Source organism: Carassius auratus, chromosome 12 (genome assembly GCF_003368295.1).
Source record: "Carassius auratus strain Wakin chromosome 12, ASM336829v1, whole genome shotgun sequence".
NCBI classification, from domain to species: Eukaryota; Metazoa; Chordata; class Actinopteri; order Cypriniformes; family Cyprinidae; genus Carassius; species Carassius auratus.
The window spans coordinates 3922683-3940076 of record NC_039254.1 but is presented as its reverse complement, the minus strand read 5'-3'; the positions used below and the strand labels follow the sequence as shown (position 1 = coordinate 3940076).

At 35.8% G+C, this 17394-nt stretch overlaps 1 protein-coding gene across 6 annotated transcripts in view; it reads left to right on the top strand.

Annotated features, from left to right (window-relative positions):
- The window catches only part of arhgap12b (Rho GTPase activating protein 12b), a 54198-nt gene that overhangs the window by 28525 nt on the left and 8279 nt on the right, over window positions 1–17394 (top strand). For 2 of the 6 annotated variants that reach the window (XM_026276330.1, XM_026276333.1), the window contains exons 3-9: window positions 12007–12267; window positions 14116–14256; window positions 14345–14425; window positions 14985–15110; window positions 16550–16621; window positions 16897–16958; window positions 17205–17286. In XM_026276330.1, coding sequence (XP_026132115.1) covers window positions 12007–12267; window positions 14116–14256; window positions 14345–14425; window positions 14985–15110; window positions 16550–16621; window positions 16897–16958; window positions 17205–17286 — 825 coding nt within the window. Of the gene's footprint in view, window positions 1–10101; window positions 10243–12006; window positions 12268–14115; window positions 14257–14344; window positions 14426–14984; window positions 15111–16056; window positions 16129–16549; window positions 16622–16896; window positions 16959–17204; window positions 17287–17394 lie in introns of those variants that run through there. The other 4 variants (XM_026276332.1, XM_026276335.1, XM_026276336.1 and 1 more) reach the window with 3 other exon arrangements.

Below are 17394 nucleotides of genomic sequence, written 5' to 3'. Positions count from 1 at the left end.
CTAAGATTAGATTTACCCAAAACAAATTATATTTTATGTTTAACCACTAAAGAGACATCAGAGCCAGCGGCACATATCCGAAGGACAAGCCGAGTAGAGAGTGCTCTTGAAAACATGCTGATGATCGCTGAACGCGTGCAGCTGTCCATCTCCGAAATTGGCGAAACACATTTTTAAATAGGCGCTGTCTTTATAAATAAACCACAGATTTGAGTTTGAAACAACTACATTCTCAACTCAACCAATCAGCATGTTTAGCGCCCAAGTCCCGCCCCCAAAAGTTTCCTGACCTTTGAAAAAGTACTACCTCGCCAGAAGGGACTTTCTGAGGGGCATTTTTTTTACCCAGGACTTTATTTAGTTCCTGGTTCCTGCGGCCCTTAGGACACGCACCTGGGATTTATTTTATTGGATGTTACTAAGATTAACAACAGATGATTGCATCTAATGTGTGTGTTGTCAGGTTGTTTGGCCGACGCTGATGTTTGACCTGCCAATAATTTGATTTACCTTGACAAGATTATCTGTTTCAGATATAGCTCCTCTGTCTGAATTATCAGTCTGTGATTAAATGTGTGTAAGACAGAAAGAGGAAAAGGAAAATATCTCTCTACTGTAGAAGGCATTTCCTTTATGCCGACAGATAAGATCAAAAGACATTATGTAGTATTGCTTAGTACTTCCTGTTTTGCATGATGAGCCTTTGGAGAATATTTCTAGCTATGCTAATTTTTAATTTATGAAGCACCTTTTCACTGAAGATATAACCCAAGAAAGAAAGAAATGGTGAGACTGTTGAATTATTGAAAATGTAATGCATACCCAAGGAGGTAAAGTGATACTGTAGTGCAAACTACTTCAAATAAAAAATCTAATCAAACTACTTATTTGTAAGTTTATATTTGTACAAGGGTATTTCAATATAAATATATTGGCTTGTTTTTCCACAGGAAACAGTTATTAATATGCCATTTTTGCTGCTATTTTTTAGGTACAAGTTAGTGTAAATCCAGTTGACAGCCAGACAAATATACAGTTCAAAATTGTGGTGCAATTTAAACATTATATTTTGAATAAGGATCTGTTAACACATCTTTTTAGGTTGTTATGAAGATATGTTTGCTCTTAATGTGACAGAACTTTTTTATGTGGAGGTGTTCTAATCTCTTTTCCATCACATTGCAAAGAAAACAGGCCAGTCGATAAGATTCATACATTTTGGTCACATTCCCAGAACCGCTGATGTTACACAAGACTTGCTCACAAAAGGATGGATAAGTCCAGAACACTTCGTCCCCTTGGAATAATAACGTTCTATCTGCGTTCTCAGTAGTTTTGAGATATTGAGCTTCAAAATTTTTGTGTTCCATAGACTTCTGTAGATAGAACCTTTTTGTTTTTTCAATAAAAAATCCCAAAATGTACAAAACTTAAAATAAAACATCACATAATGTAAATAAATTGTCACAGAATAAGAATATGTGAATAACTCAATTTTGACAAAAATGTCAGATAGAACCTTGTAATTCCAAGGGGACGACTTGTGTACACTTTTATTTGGTGTTGTATGATGAACACCATAGTGAGTACAAAAATTTGAACGACTGTTTGAAACATGTTCGAGTTAACTTTCTTCATGACAAGTGGTGTTAGATATAGAAAGTTGTGCAGCACTGTTTTGTGCACTGTACTAACCACTGTATTTCTGCTTTTCTACAAGCACCACCTACTGTCAGAGAGTGAATTTGCATGTTCATTCAGCCCATTCTACAATTTTTTACACATTTTGCCATAAATATATTTGAATGTTTGATAATCCTATTGCTGAGGTATGTAGGTGCAATTGTGAAGACATTTAAAATGGAGGCTCTTGTGATCAGTTCTGGCAGCCAGTAAACTGAAGGTTTTAAGTGATTCCTCAGTCCAGCATGAGTCAGCACTCGTGAAACTGCATTCTGAACATTTAGATCAAGCTCTTTGGTAAGTCTTCAAGTCTAGGTGTTACAAATAAATGGGTTTCGGTGAGTTTTTCTCTGTCAGTAGAGAAAAGAGAGAGAGAAGAAGAAAAAAAAACACTGAGCAGAGAATCTCAGATCACCAGCAAGTCTAGCTATAAAAAAAAAAAACTAGATATATGAATATTATTTTAGTTACTTTACTACTTTTACATTTTTTTTATTCAAACTGTTAGCATAATAGCAAGTTAATTGCTAATGTATGTCAGAGTAGAATAAAATCTTGCTCTTATGAATCTATCTGTCTCAAAGTCTGTGTGTGAGGAAAATCTGTTATTTTTGTTTATAGTCATCATCATAAGTCAGGGCATCATCTGTCCATATGCTTTGGCATTAAGATCACTAGTCTGTCTTGAAGATCATGCTATTTGTTATATACATCTAATTATTTATTGGCCTCAGAGGAATAATACATCATTCAATATTTGTTAAGTGTTTATATCATATTTAATTCAGGTCTGTGATGGGGATCCATATTAGGGAGTTCCTGGAACAATTTAAAAGGGACCAATAGAGCATCACAGTCCCGCCCACAGCCCGAGAGAGCTAAGGTGCCAGAAGTAAATTTCCCATTCATTTTCCCCAATGACGTTTAGAAAAATCGGTATCTAAAGAGTTTTAGAGCATGTCTGAGGATGACCAGCTATGGCTGAAGTCATAAGCATACAACATATCATTTTGAGTAAAAAAAAAACGAAGAGAAAATCCAAAAAAAGTCAAAGGTACAAGACTGTGTAAATATTTTCATTTCCGAGCGAAGGAACTACTCATCCCATAAACCACAGCACTTCACTGAAGTCGACTGAAGCCACAACCGCGAAAGAGCGGTTAAATTCCCCAGAATTTATTCAGTCGCAGAATGACTGAAAACAGGAGATGTTTCAGACACACACTCTACTTTACTTTAGCGCCAGATGCAAGTTAAGCGAGCGCGGAAACGGTCCTGTGCTCATATCCTTTCATATCAAACCACAAAATAAACTATGTGCAAGCTAGGGTTGTGCGATTATTTGAAATCTAATCGACTTTGCGATTTGCTAATCACAAAAGCCTGCGATGTGGGCGCGATATTACTCTTTTCCAGAGCATATGCATGACAATGAACAAAAAAGATAATTTACAAGAGCTGCGTCACAATGCATATCAAGAGCATCCCTTATTGCATTTTCGCTATTCCCAATTAAGAAGACTGCACACAGCCTATGTCTCTGAATGCTTTTCATACTCACTCCTCTCTTCCCCACGCGGCGTGAATCAGACGAGCCGTTCACACGGACGAGTCGTGCCATTCAGACTTGTGGCAGTATGGATGGCTGGATGCACACGCACAACCTGCGTCGACTCGCGCCTGGCTCTGCACTTATAACAAATGTAAATTCAGTCTAACTGCTTGCTAAATTCACTTGGATGAAATGAAACATTCAGCACATTTTAAATGTAAAATTCAGTAACCAAGTTAATTCTATAAAATTAGTTATACCAATCTTGTCTGCTGAAAAAAAAAAAAAGAATATATATATATATATATATATATATATATATATATATATATATATATATATATATATATATATATATATATATATATATATATATATATATATATATATAGAACCCCTCCTAAAACACAATTGAAAACAGAAAGGATTTCAGGGTTATAACGGGAATTGTATTGGAAAGAATACTGGAATTTTGTAATGTTTACATGGAAACTGTAAGAATTTCTGTCTTCGCAACTAGATATTTCCCCCATATCGCACAGCCCTAGTGCAAGCAGTGTTGTGGTCAGTTAAGTCATGGAATTACCAAAAAGGTGATTAAAGCTGACTTAAACTGTGCATGCATGTAATATATTTTATTTATATTATATACATTATATATTTATACACATCTCTCTGAAATCAGCCCAGCACTGTCTCACTCATCTAACACACCCTATTTTAGTTTATTTGAGCACTTCCGTCAGTGAACGCTGCCTGCAAAACACTAAAATAAATATCAAAGAAATAATATAGTTAAACAAGAAAGTAGCCTAAATAAGAAAGTTAAAAACACTGTCTAACGGACGCAAGTGATGCAGTGCGACAAAATACTCATCATAATCGGTGATGCTGCACTGGATGCAGCATGACACGACATGATAAATCCCCCATCCGGTCTGTGAGGTACTAACACAGAGCTCAAATGTCCTGTGTAGACACTACAGACTAAACCTGTTGCAACGCGGTGGTGTTGCATCCAGTTTACTTTTCTGCCACCAAGCAAGCTCATTAACTCCTCACCTGCACTCTCTTTAAAATAGGAATCGTTGCCATATTTCTTGTTAAAAATGTTTTTTAAGTTGTTTTATTTATTGGTCTCATTTGTATTTGGCCAGTGTGGAGAAAGCCTCACCAAACCTGACCAGCCAGGCGTTTGCGATCAAGGGAACTTGTGCAAACACGGATGGGTGACATAAATGGAGATAGCGATGTAGTATCTGGTTTCCCAACAAGGTCCATCGCCCAACACTAAATTAATTTGCTGAATGCATAAACTGTATTTTCCTGCACTCAAACCTGCCAATCTAAAGGAAACAATGTGTATGGTGTTTGAGGTAATTTGTAGACTTACCATAGAATTTGCAACTATTACTGTTTTCATTTTCATTTAATTTACTGTTATTACACTACCGTGTAAACAAAACTTTGTATTATGTTTGCTACAGAGTGTGTGACGCCACGTGCACTACCGCCGGTGGCAGTAGGCAGCAACCGTCACAGACACACAGAGTGTCAAGAAGGTCTGTCAGAAAAAGGCAATTTGGAAAACTAACGCGTAATACTTACTGTAGCTGGATCACGAACAGTTGCAACTGCTCCATCCTTCAGGAGAAACCTTTGGGCAAAAACTGCTTTACACTGACCTTCATTCACAAAGCAGTGGCGTGTAAATGATTCGTGCAGACATATATTAATTTAATTATTATTAATTTAATTATAATTATTAAGTTGAGGGAGCATTTTTTTTTTTACTAAATTAATCCACCTCGTCTTCAGCGGCTCAGATTTCGGGAGAGCTATTTGGATTCATACATCCAGGTACAGAACACCTAAAGCACTTGGGAAACATTCTCGTGCATTCTAGTGCAGAAATGTGTTCAACTCGCTGTGAACTTGCTCAGGGCAGTTCTATGTATAAACAGCAGTGTCTGTCAACTTTCGTGGGTGAGGCCTGTGGCTAATTTGATGTCACATTAGCAGCAATGCTGAAAACAGGTAGTTGGGGGACACAACTTTTTACTTATGGGGATAAAAACAAAAAGGAGTTGGTGGATTTTTATCATTATAGGGTGGTTGTGTACACATACTGCCAACACACATTTATGTCCAAGCAACATGTGTAAGTGAGTTTTGCATAATAGTTAAGTTCTAAGTTATATATTTACATCGGTGAGGATGTTTAGAGTTTCTGTTCAAATTATATAATATAAAATATAAAAGTATAAATTAAACCTACATTATGTGTTTGTACTGTATTACTCAATACTGCTCACAGGACTAGAATAGAAATTTGAAGTAAATTTAAGATAATCTTTATGTTCTCCAGTGTTACATGAGTTCTTTTCCATGCTTATATGACATTGCTGTTGGCTGCCTTGCGTTACGTTAGAGTTCCTACATTCGGAGCTAATCATAATTTAAAGTAGTTCAAGTCAGGTTAGCCATTTGGAAAGATTACTATAATACTATTATTTTCTTACAAAACTAGGATACTTAAAGTGGTTGATTGTAATGCTCCGTGTACAATATAATGTCACAGAAAGTCACATTTTTTTGGAACAAACTCTTTTTGAACAAATAGCATGTTAATACAAAATTTATGCTATTCAAAAACAGATGTTTGTATTTGAGCTAACTTGATTCTATACTTGAATCAAGGGAGGGAAGAATTTATCCCTGAAGGTTAGTCCAGAGATTTTACAGGTCTGGATTAATAGTTTCCCCTAAGCTGCCTTTGCTACAGTCTGCTTTTCTGTAGATATCGTAACTCTTAGAAAAAGTTATATCAACAAAAATACAAACAGTGGAAAAGTTACACTAGTCTTGCAGAGCGTGTCAGTTCAATTAAGGTTTTCAGTAGTGCAGTTTTTTAAGCTTTTGAATCGGTCAGCACATAGAGGGAACTCCAAGAGAGAAAGAAGGACAGAGAGAGGGATAAGTGGGGTGGGAGAGAGAGATAAAAGAAGAGTCATCCATCCAGCCCTTCTGTCTAGGAGCATCCTCACCACAACTCACTTCATAGTTAAATCTCTTTTAGGTGACAATGTCTCCATATTTTTAACTCTCCTAGTCTATTTTGTCTTTTATAGGAAAAATATGTAGCCAGTGTTTGTCTATCGAGTCATCTTATAACTATAATAATGATTTGTAATGCTATATGGTTTAATGCATATAGGGTTTTGACATTAGAAAGTGTGCATTAGAAAAAGTATGCATGGTTAAATAATAGAGCATGGTGCTAACAGTGCCAATGTCTTGGATTCGATTCCATGAACTGAAAAAAAAATTATACATTGAATGCTTTGGATAGTGTCTGCCAAATGCATGTATAAAAAATGCATATGTGACAATAATATGCAATGTGTTTCCCAAAAACGTAAAGTCTGGAAAACATGGACTGCTAACAATAAAGACAGAAATTTGTTAGATAGACCAACTTTAGATTTGAAGTGTGAGTGGACTGGAAAGACTGTAAGTTGAAGATATGGGACATGAGTTTAATCACAGCAGTGGTTTGAGAGAACAGAGTGTTGCTCACTAGGAGTCCTCGCTAACATTTCTGAATAATTAATAGGGTTTTTTGGAAGATGAGGGGAACCAATAAGAACACAGGAATTTGCATGGTTGTGGGACGCACCGTCTGCCGTAGTGAATTTGGGACTACCATCAAAGCACATGGCCCCCAGGCTTTTCTGCACTTTTACACACAAACTGAAACACTTATATATCCACTGCCAAATTCACTGATTATAACAGATGCAAATCTACTCATTTTAATAATTAGCTAGATGTTGGGTTGGGTGAACCATCTCTTTAAGAATAACTAGTTGTTCAGACAACCCACCAACTAGCTAATTATTAAAATAGTCATTATTTACTCACCCTAATGTTCTGTATGACTTACTTTCCTCTAAAAAAGAAAAAACCACACAAACGGTATTTAAAGGAATGTTTCAGATGTATTTGTCCATACATTGAAAGTCAGCAGAGTCCAAAATAGCATTGTATTCGGCAAATTGTTATTTTATGGACAGAAAATTCAAACAAAGACATTCTTCAAATGATCTTGTTATAAGATGGATGAATGGATATGTTTCTCATCCACTACAGTTCAACAAGTTAGAAAAAATGTAGGTGTAGAAATGTAGAATATCAATCTGTTTTTCTTGTTGCATTTTTAACTCATTCAGCATCTGTTCCAGTGAGGAAAGTGTGCATCTGTTCATTTTGCTGCTCTGACTGAGATTTCGTATTCTCATCGAGTCCTATAGAAACCATCAACATTAGTCTGTGTGTGTGTGTGATATCATGCAGCATTAGTCTGTGTGCGGAAGACCTAAAGGTTAATTGGTTGTCTCTCTGTCAGAGTTTGAGCATTGCTGAACTCGGTGAGGTGTGAAATAGAGCTAAAATTCCCCATAAAGTTTGCTGTCTACTAAATGAGCCTTCCTGCAGCCACACTTATTGATTTGAGTGTGTATGGGCGCGTCCTTCGTGGCACACTTTCAGTAGATACTGTGGTCTCTAGATACAGACCTCATGTTCAGTTGAGCGCACATCCATGAGGCTCCAGGGGCTCTGGGGGAGGTGACTGTGGCTGTGCCTGCATGGCTCTGCATATGTCACAGATGTGCTAATGTGTGGCTGAATGGATGCATCCTGACTAAAGGCAGTCAGATGGAAATGTAGGTTACGCTGGTTATCCATACTCAGTCCAGGAGGAAGAGAGTGAGATTTGCCTTTGTTTATGAAATGGGTAGTTTGTGATGGACAAAAGAAGAGCAGGAAAAGGGTCTGCTCTCTAAAAACAAAGGGAGCAATATGATCGATTAAAGGTTGTTGCTATTGCTAATAGTTACTTTCTTTTTGATGTGAAGAAGATGAAGCTTTAATTTAATTGAGCTGAACTAACTAATCTTATCTCATGAGAAAAGGTAAAATTGATGATTTTGAATGTTATGGCAATTTGAATGTTATAGCAATATATATATAAACATGATTTTTTTTTTAAAGTAGCTATGTATGAAGATCAGCCCTTAAGCCCAAAACTAAACCTGACTATACAGTCCCTCCAGAAAAACGCGATTATGCGATCGCCTGATTTAATCAGCCAAAGGCCGCATATTTATGCGGGGTCGCATTTTTTCAAATAGGCCGCTCTTTTGCCGCATAAATTGCCGATTTCAGAAAGCAAAATATGGCTAGCATGATTTCATAATACCTGAATTTTCATTGCAAAAAACTCACATATATATTAGCAGAAAGTTTAAAAATGTTGCGTTTACTTCACACAAGTAAAGCGCCATTTTCCCCCTATTGCCATGGGAACCTTATGAAGTGACGTAATTACATGACGTGAACATCATCTGCAAACCCCACGGTGAAACCAGGGTGAAACTTGAAGTGCGCAAATCATTCTTATTTGCCAACAAAAATAAGCGCAAAAGAACGCCCGATTTGTTACATGACAGTGGAGCCAAATTATATTGTGAGAACTTGCGAAACTGCGGTTTGATGAAATAAAGAGTAAAAAAGGTGATTCCCCCAACACCCCCTTCTCACTAGGCTACTAACACTGTTGTAGTTTCATTCAGAAGTTGATGCATAACCCTGTCCTACACATTCAAGCACATCCATGAAGAAACATCACAATATTTTGACCTTGTCCAAGTTTTCAAATTGTCTTTTCATCCGCCCTCTCTCTCGCTGCACTGTACCTTACACACATTCATTCGGTTATGTAACCGTCTTAGTGTATGTCACAGCTCAGCACACAAAGGCATTTAAGTGAATGTGTGTGTGTGTGTGGCATGCATAACTGCTCTGAAATACTCATTTCTGATTGGTCAGTAATGGCATTTAGAAATTGAGTTTTGTTCTATAATGATCGCCGAACTTTATAAATGGACATCGTCTCAGAGAGCTAAGTGCCTGTGTTAGTTTCTGAACCTTGTTGAGCTTTAATCTGCATGTAATCTAATACAGTTGTTTCAATTCAAATCAATATTTAATGCCCATTTAAATGATTCCTTTTGTAATTAGAAGGATAATGTACAGTCAGCATTAATCAAAGTAATTTACAATACCAAGACCCTCTAGAAATGCTTATGGAGGACCTTGCTTTTGTCCTGTTTGGTTCAAACACACACACACACACACACACTATCTCTCTCTCTCTCTCTCACTGGTCATAAGTAATGAGGTGCTTAGGAGGGAAAAGAATGCAGGGTACCATGTTTGCACATAAGCCTTCTCTGGTGCAGGGTTTATTGGTCTGATGTAGACCTCTAGTGGCCATTACAAGAAGAGAATAGCAGAAGATAGATGGATAGATAGATAGATGGATAGATAGATGGATAGATAGATAGATAGATAGATAGATAGATAGATAGATAGATAGATAGATAGACAGACAGACCTCTTATAACATAAAACCAGTTGGCATTCATGTGTGCTCACTGGTGATTCAGTTAGACCTTGCGTACATGTATACAAACACACTTCATAACCAAATGCATTTTTGGAACAAGTCTTTATTTAAATCTCATATTTTGTCATGGGGCTGTAGTTCATGGACAGTCACAGCTGCTGCTGTGCACTTCCTCCTGGGTGTGTGCTACACATTTCCATGTGGAGGCATGTGGCTGAGCATGGATTTGAATACATTCCTCTGTGCTTCTCTGTGTGTGTATGGAACATTGTACATATAATGAGTGAAATTAACTTATAATCACTGCGACAGTGAGACTTAGAGATATTTTTGGGTCACATTTCTTATGAAACAATCCAGTGTAGGCTGGTTTCTCTCAGTGTGCTGTTCAAATGCAGATACAGTGTACATGTGGGGTAGATATGCAAACCAGGGTTGTGGTTTGTACGCAGATACTGAGTTGAAGAGTTTCAGTATCTCCATTAAACCGAAAAGAACGAGACCTACGACTCAAGAGACAAGCAGAACTCAGAAGGTGAACTTTACCACTGTGTTTTTAATGTTTGATTTTTAAATGCTTTATTATACTATATTACATTATATTATATTACTTTATATCCATATATACTTTTTTGTTTTTGTTTTAAAATTTGTTATTCCTTTTATTATTTTGATCACTTTGAGTTTATTTAAAAACAAAACTTTTTTTATAACAACATTGCAAAATGTAATCCTGTATTTTGCTGCAGCTGACCTTTTTAAAATTTAAGGTTTTAACATCTTTCTTCGTTTTTCTTTTTTTTTTCTTTTTTTCTTTTTTACGAGGTATGATATACAGTTAGTTGGCCATGTTCACAACCAAACTGCCACTACTTAACAAATAAAAAATAACAGTACTTTTTGATAGACAGATAGATGGATAGATAGATGGATAGATGGATAGACATTAAATATTAATCTGAGTTGATATCATTTTATTATGTAAGCTAGAAGAGCATGTAGTGATTCGACTTAGAACTGGTGCAGTGCAGTTTAGTGATAATTATACAAATAAATGATAATTTGACTGCCAGTTCAAATGTATTTGGCTGAATTAATTGTTCGGATTCTCTTTTGAAATGTTTTGCTCAATGCCACACAGTTTCCAACAAAATGTTTGGAATATTTCCGAATCTATTATCACGATTAACCTTATTATTTCAGTATGACAGGAAGTCCCATATGTTTCCATGCATGACAGGATGGATGACCTAACAGGCCTTTTTCTCTCTCTTCCAAATACTGGGACTATTTGAGGTCTTTGCCAACAGCCTTTTCATAAAAACAGGAATTGTGTCATTTTTTCAAAGGTTAGAAATGGGTCATTGTTTTGTTGGATTGGTCCTCAGATGTGACGTCCAAGGTTTAAGAACCCCATGGCAGGTCACTTAATAGTAGCGTATGTGTTCACAGACTTCCACATTACCAGTTACAGTGAGCGTCAAGTCAAGCAGTCAGTGGTGGCTCTGTTAGCAGTATTTTCTGTGATGCTTAGGTGAGAGAATGGCTTCTATTTCTGTTCTTTCTATATGTATATATGAGTTTTCAGTCGCTCAGTTGACCTCTTGCTTGTGTGTTCATTTGTATTGTGTGGCTTGTTTTCATCATGGTGAAGCTCACAATGGGTTACACGAAAATAACAGCGCCTTCAGCTATGAGGACGTGGTCTGTCTAACCGTAACAAGGTAGAGACACTTTCTAAAATAACTCTTTCATACAGCTTTTCATTGAATAGCTTCTTTACTTTCATTTGTACCAACGAGACATTTGTACTGGTCTTCTGAACCGTCGGACTGGTATTTATTTAGAAAAAACCATTGCGACCTCAATACAGTAGTATGTTATACTCATGACCTTGACATTTATAGCATTGTTCATAAAATCAAAATTTTCTTTAAATTATTATTTCTATTCATGTTGACTTGTCTAAAGGGCTCCTCCTGTCGTTCTGTGCTTCTCTTTCTTGAAAAAACATATGCAAATATTTCTGTGCTTAATTTTTAACTTTACCGAATTCTCGTCATGCTTGCTTCTCATTTAAATATGTTTTTTAAAGGAACCGTGTTAGATGCCAGCCTGTTGTCGACAGAGAACATCTCAATAAAATCATTGACAGTTGTTTCTTGGGCTCCCTGTGAATCTTGGATCTCTTTGTCTCTTTGAGTTTTTCCAATGCTTGGCAAAATAAGTAAAGTTTTATTAGCTGGTTGAAATTACATAATTTTCCATAATTTTCCTCTTCCCCTTTTTTTGTGTTCAGGGCATATCTCCCACCGGACAGGGTCGACCCGAGTCCCCCGTTTACACCAACCTCCAGGAGCTAAAGATCTCTCAGTCGTCTCTCCCACCTGTTCCCTCTTCCTCTCCTCTGCACATCCTGGGCGACTGGGAAACGCACAAAGATACGAGTGGAAGAAACTTCTACTACAACCGCATGACTCAGGAGAGGACCTGGAAACCGCCCCGCTCTCGAGACTGCGGACTCACTCGTGGGGACACGTCCAACTCTGGAGACATGGAGGTAACACAGCTGGAAAAATGTCTATAGCCCCTTTCACACTGCCATTCCGGCAAATACACGGGTAAAATGTTCTGGCAATTGTTCCCAGGTTGTTCGATTTTGCACTTTCACACTTCCAGTGATGACCCGGGATATGTGGTGCAACACACAACCAGATCCCGTAACGATACGTGACATCAGGGCGTGACGTGTAATGTACGAGCCGAAAACATTAGGCACGTTATACTTTCACTGAAGCAAGTGAACGATCTCTGCGTCAGCGCAGAAAGTGAGGAACTAACTGATCTCTGCTTCATTACAGTTTGCAAATATTTTTTCGGCGCAAATGTTGATCTTCCTTCAAAACAGCCGGTAAAAGAGTCATGCGATAATGTGTGTCATCACTTCGACGTGGCATTAGATCTGGCTTTTGTTCACACAGCGCTCATCCCGGGTTAAACCCGGCAATGTTACTAGGTCCCCGACCCGGGTTCAATGCCTGAATCAATCCCGGGATGTGGTTGCTTTCACACAGAAGGCGACCCGGCAATATGCCGGGTCCGACGTGCAGTGTGAAAGGTGCTTTAGTTGGTCAGCTATGTAAATAATATATATCTCATTTAATCTGTAAACATACCTTCTTTTCACTGATGTAATGATGCTAATGACTCTGTGCCCACACGCTTGAGCATGTGGAAGTCTGAACTAGGCCAGAGTTGAAGTAGGTCTTCAGTCTATATTTAAGCCTTTGCAAAAATGCTGTTCAGATATTTAAGCTTCAACAGACGGCTGACCCAGCTTCACTCAGAACAGAGTGGAGCAACTTACTTTCTGCGGAAATCACCATTATTACTGATTTTTTTTAACCAAAAATGTGTTGTTATTCTGGTTACTGTAAACAATCACATGTATGTCTGTATTTACAAGAGTACAATGTTTGACCTATTTTCCAAATTCATTTAGTCTTATCTGAAGTTTCAATCTAAGTTTCACTCTTTCCATTGTTCATAGCTGCCATCTAGTGGAAAATTGTGCGCATAATAAAAGGGGGACATGCAGTTTTTTTGTTTATCAGTTTAAATTCTATACGTTACAGATGCTTTAACTTAGAACTAAATCAATATTAAAATGTTTAATTTTTTTTTAAATAATAATAATAATAATTGTAGTAATATTAATGAATGATATATATATATATATATATATATATATATATATATATATATATATATATATATATATATATATATATATGTATATGTATGTATATGTATATATATATATATGTATACACACACTGTATAATGTATGCATGTAAATGTGGATTATTAATATTTAATAGTAATTCAGATATAATAATATAATATGTCATTATATATTAAAAATATAATTGCAACTTTTATCATTGTTGTGCAACTAAAACTATTATCATTGTTTATTTAAAAATAAATTAATAGTAATAATAACAAAAAAATGTAATCATGTATTCATATTTTTAAAATAATAATATATATTTTTTTACCTATAATAAAAACTAAGCAAAAAAAGCATAATTACATTAAAATTTAAATATAATAATTATAATAAAATAAATAAATAAATTAATTAAAATGTATTATTTTTAATTAATATATTTTTTTATTACTGATAATTTGTTTTGTATATTTTTTTTATAGTAATAATAATAATGAAATACATACTAATATGTATAATAATGTTTTATATATTTTTAAAAAATACCATTTTTATTTTTATACATTTTTTTATTCAAAGCAGTTTACTTTAGTGTCGTTATTGCCATGCCATACTGATTTTCTCTTATATTTCTGCCCTTTTTTACTCATTGTCTTGTCTTCCTGTTTTCATCAGCATTTGTCTTCTGAGGAGAACTGCCTCAGCACACACTCCAGTCAGTCGGACAGTCAGTACGGATCGCCCCCTAGAGGTTGGTCTGAGGAACTGGACGAACATGGCCACACACTCTATGTGTCTGAATACACCAATGAGAAGGTGCTGGAAAGAGCTGCTTACATACAGAAATCTCATTTTCTTTTAAATGAGACCCAGAGTAACAAATACTTTTTTCTTGTTTCGGCAGTGGATTAAGCATGTGGACGAACAAGGGCGGCCGTATTACTACAGCGCTGATGGATCCCGCTCAGAATGGGAGTTACCAAAAGTAAGTTAATGTTTTTTTCCTCAGAAATCCCCAGACAGCCTTTCTTCTGTCCTTAGATCAAGTGTGTTCATTGATTGTTTTAGCTTTAGTGTTAACCAGGGCAGTAGGAGGATTCCTGGGAAAATCTAAAAGTAAGCCTGATTCTCTAATCTAGTTAGTTGAGATCAGTGTCTCTAGTGCCGCAGTCGCTGCTGTCCTCTCACTCTCATTCCATCTAAAATACGCACACACACATGTTGTGCTCTGGGGGGCTGAGCGGGTTGGGTGGGCTTATGTTCGGAGGAGGGGATCTGACCGCACATGGTGCTTTGGACGGTTAGGAGAGAGGTAACTTTTTTAATTTTATTATATAAACTACCTACTTGTTTTGTATATAAACTAACTGAATTCTGGATGGATTGGATCGTACAAATTTACCTGTAGAATTTTGTATACAATTTTGATGTTCTGAATGTTATTTTTGTGATAACTCTACGCCCATTGTATTTTGTCTTTCTCGCATCACTAATTGGACTAAACTGTCACTTTCTCCCTCTCTTTTTTTCCTGTTTGTTCCCAGTATAATCTCTCTCCTCCGATCTCTGAAGAAGCTCCTAAGAGTCACAGTTTGGAAAGAAAACAGCAGGAGCCCATTGTGCTGACCAAGTGGAGACACAGCACCTATGTGCTGGACATCAGTGACAAGGTTAAACACAAACAAATCTTCTTTAGCACAACTAATCTTCACAATACAGATCATGCAATAAATATGAATACATACAATACGATTCCAAAGGTCCAAAACATATTTTTGAAAGAAGTCTATCAAAATATAGTAAAAACACTAATATTGTGAATATTATTACAATTTAAAATCCTGTTTTCTATTTTATCTGTTGTATTTGTTTTTGTTTTTTTATGTTTTATATTATGTTTTGTTATAATTCAAATTGAGTGACCCTTATTGGATTTCACCAAAAATCACACTATTATTAAAAATAGGTGAAAATGTTTAACCTTTAACAAAAAATAAACATAAGAACATTTTATATATATATATATATATATATATATATATATATATATATATATATATATATATATATATATATATATATATATATATATATATATATAATATATATATAATATATTTAAGAATCATATAAATAGTATTGTAACTATTTTTATTTATTTATTTAATTTTGGATGCTAGCAATATGCATATTGCAATATGCATATTTCCTCAGAAAAAAAGTTTTTGCAAAATGCAAAAATGTAAATCGAAATACCCTCAGAGGATGGTTGGGAACCTGACATACCAAAATACAATTTTTGTTTTATTTCTTTATTTATCTTAAATTAACCAGCATGCAGCCTAAAAGCCAATTAAAGGCTGTCAAAGTCCTTTTTTCCATCACTAAGATGCCATTGAAGATTAACACGGACCAAATATATTTCCTCTAGGAGAGCACAAGGCTTTTAACAGTCCTTAATCTTGAGCATTTTCCATGCGTGCGCGTGTGTGTGTGTGTGTGTGCATATGGTTTGTTTTTATCTTGTTAATCATTTATGCTGGTTCTATAAAGATACTAAATGAAACAAGCCTGACATTATGTTGCTCATGCGTCGCACAATGGTTTTCATTCCAGCTGCCATTCAAAAGCAGATGGTTCAGTGTTAAACGCCTCTCCAGGGGCTTCGGCCTGTCACTGTACAGAGAAGTTAGTCGCCTCATTATGCTGGAACCAATCAGATATGATTACAGACTTCTTGATTTCTTCCCTTCCCAAATTGAAAATAGTTTTCAAGCGAATCAAGGAATCAAATTTGCGTTGATCAAAACCTGCTCAGATCTGCACTTTTTCATTTACTCGTGATGTATCTAGTTGTGATGTTTATTTGTATGCTTGCTTTATACTAACGCCTCATTAACTCAACTTACAACTGACATCTCTTTTTTTAGTTCTTGTCCATATTCTTACAAATCATTCATGGCAAGACAGTGATTTTGACTATAATCTGTCATGCAAACTCTGATAAATCAGCCTTTTTCTCTTAGGAGATTCTTAACTGCCTTCAGAATGGGTATAACTTTACTCCCTCTATTCTGAATGTGTAACAGTGCACTTTTTCTGCTTGCAGGAGTCTGTAAATGCCAAAAACAACTCTCCTGAATCAGACTCCTGCCCTTCTTCACCCAAACACCCCTCCACTGTTAGTATTCACACTAACCCATGTTTAGATTTTATGCATTCTCTTTTCAATCTATTAACGTTTAGTTGACATCTAAATGCATGTTATCATCTGAATTAAAATTTTACTGCAAATAACAATAATACATACTATCATATATATATATATATATATATATATATATATATATATATATATATATATATATATATATATATATATATATATATATATATATATATATATATATATATATTAATGTTTACTTACTAAGCTAATTTTTCTCCTCTCTGTAGTCCTCAGAAAAGTGTGGTGTTCTCAATGTCACCAAGATTACTGAACATGGAAAGAAAGTCAGGTAAAAGCTGCATCACTACATATTGCAATTGGGTGTGGGGAAATAGATAAACTAATCACATTTTGATAAAATTATGATATTTATGCAATATATATTCTTAAAAGAAACGTTGTGGTCTTTGTTTATTCTTCAAAGAATTAACAGTGAAAATGTAAGCACCGGTCATTAAAAAAAAAAAGGTTTTGATTAGCTTGATCTTTAGAATTAGTGTCACAGATGCATCTGTTGTTTTTTATTGTCCTGCAGGAAGAATTGGGCCTCCACCTGGACTGTCCTGCAGGGATACTCTTTACTTTTTGCAAAGGGTCAGGGCGGCGGCACCAGCTGGGTATGTATTCGTACAGTTTACAATGGTCTGTACATCTGGGACAAATGTGGAATTATTCTCTTAACCCTGTTAGTCAGCATTATTTCAATTTACATGCTTTGAATGCTG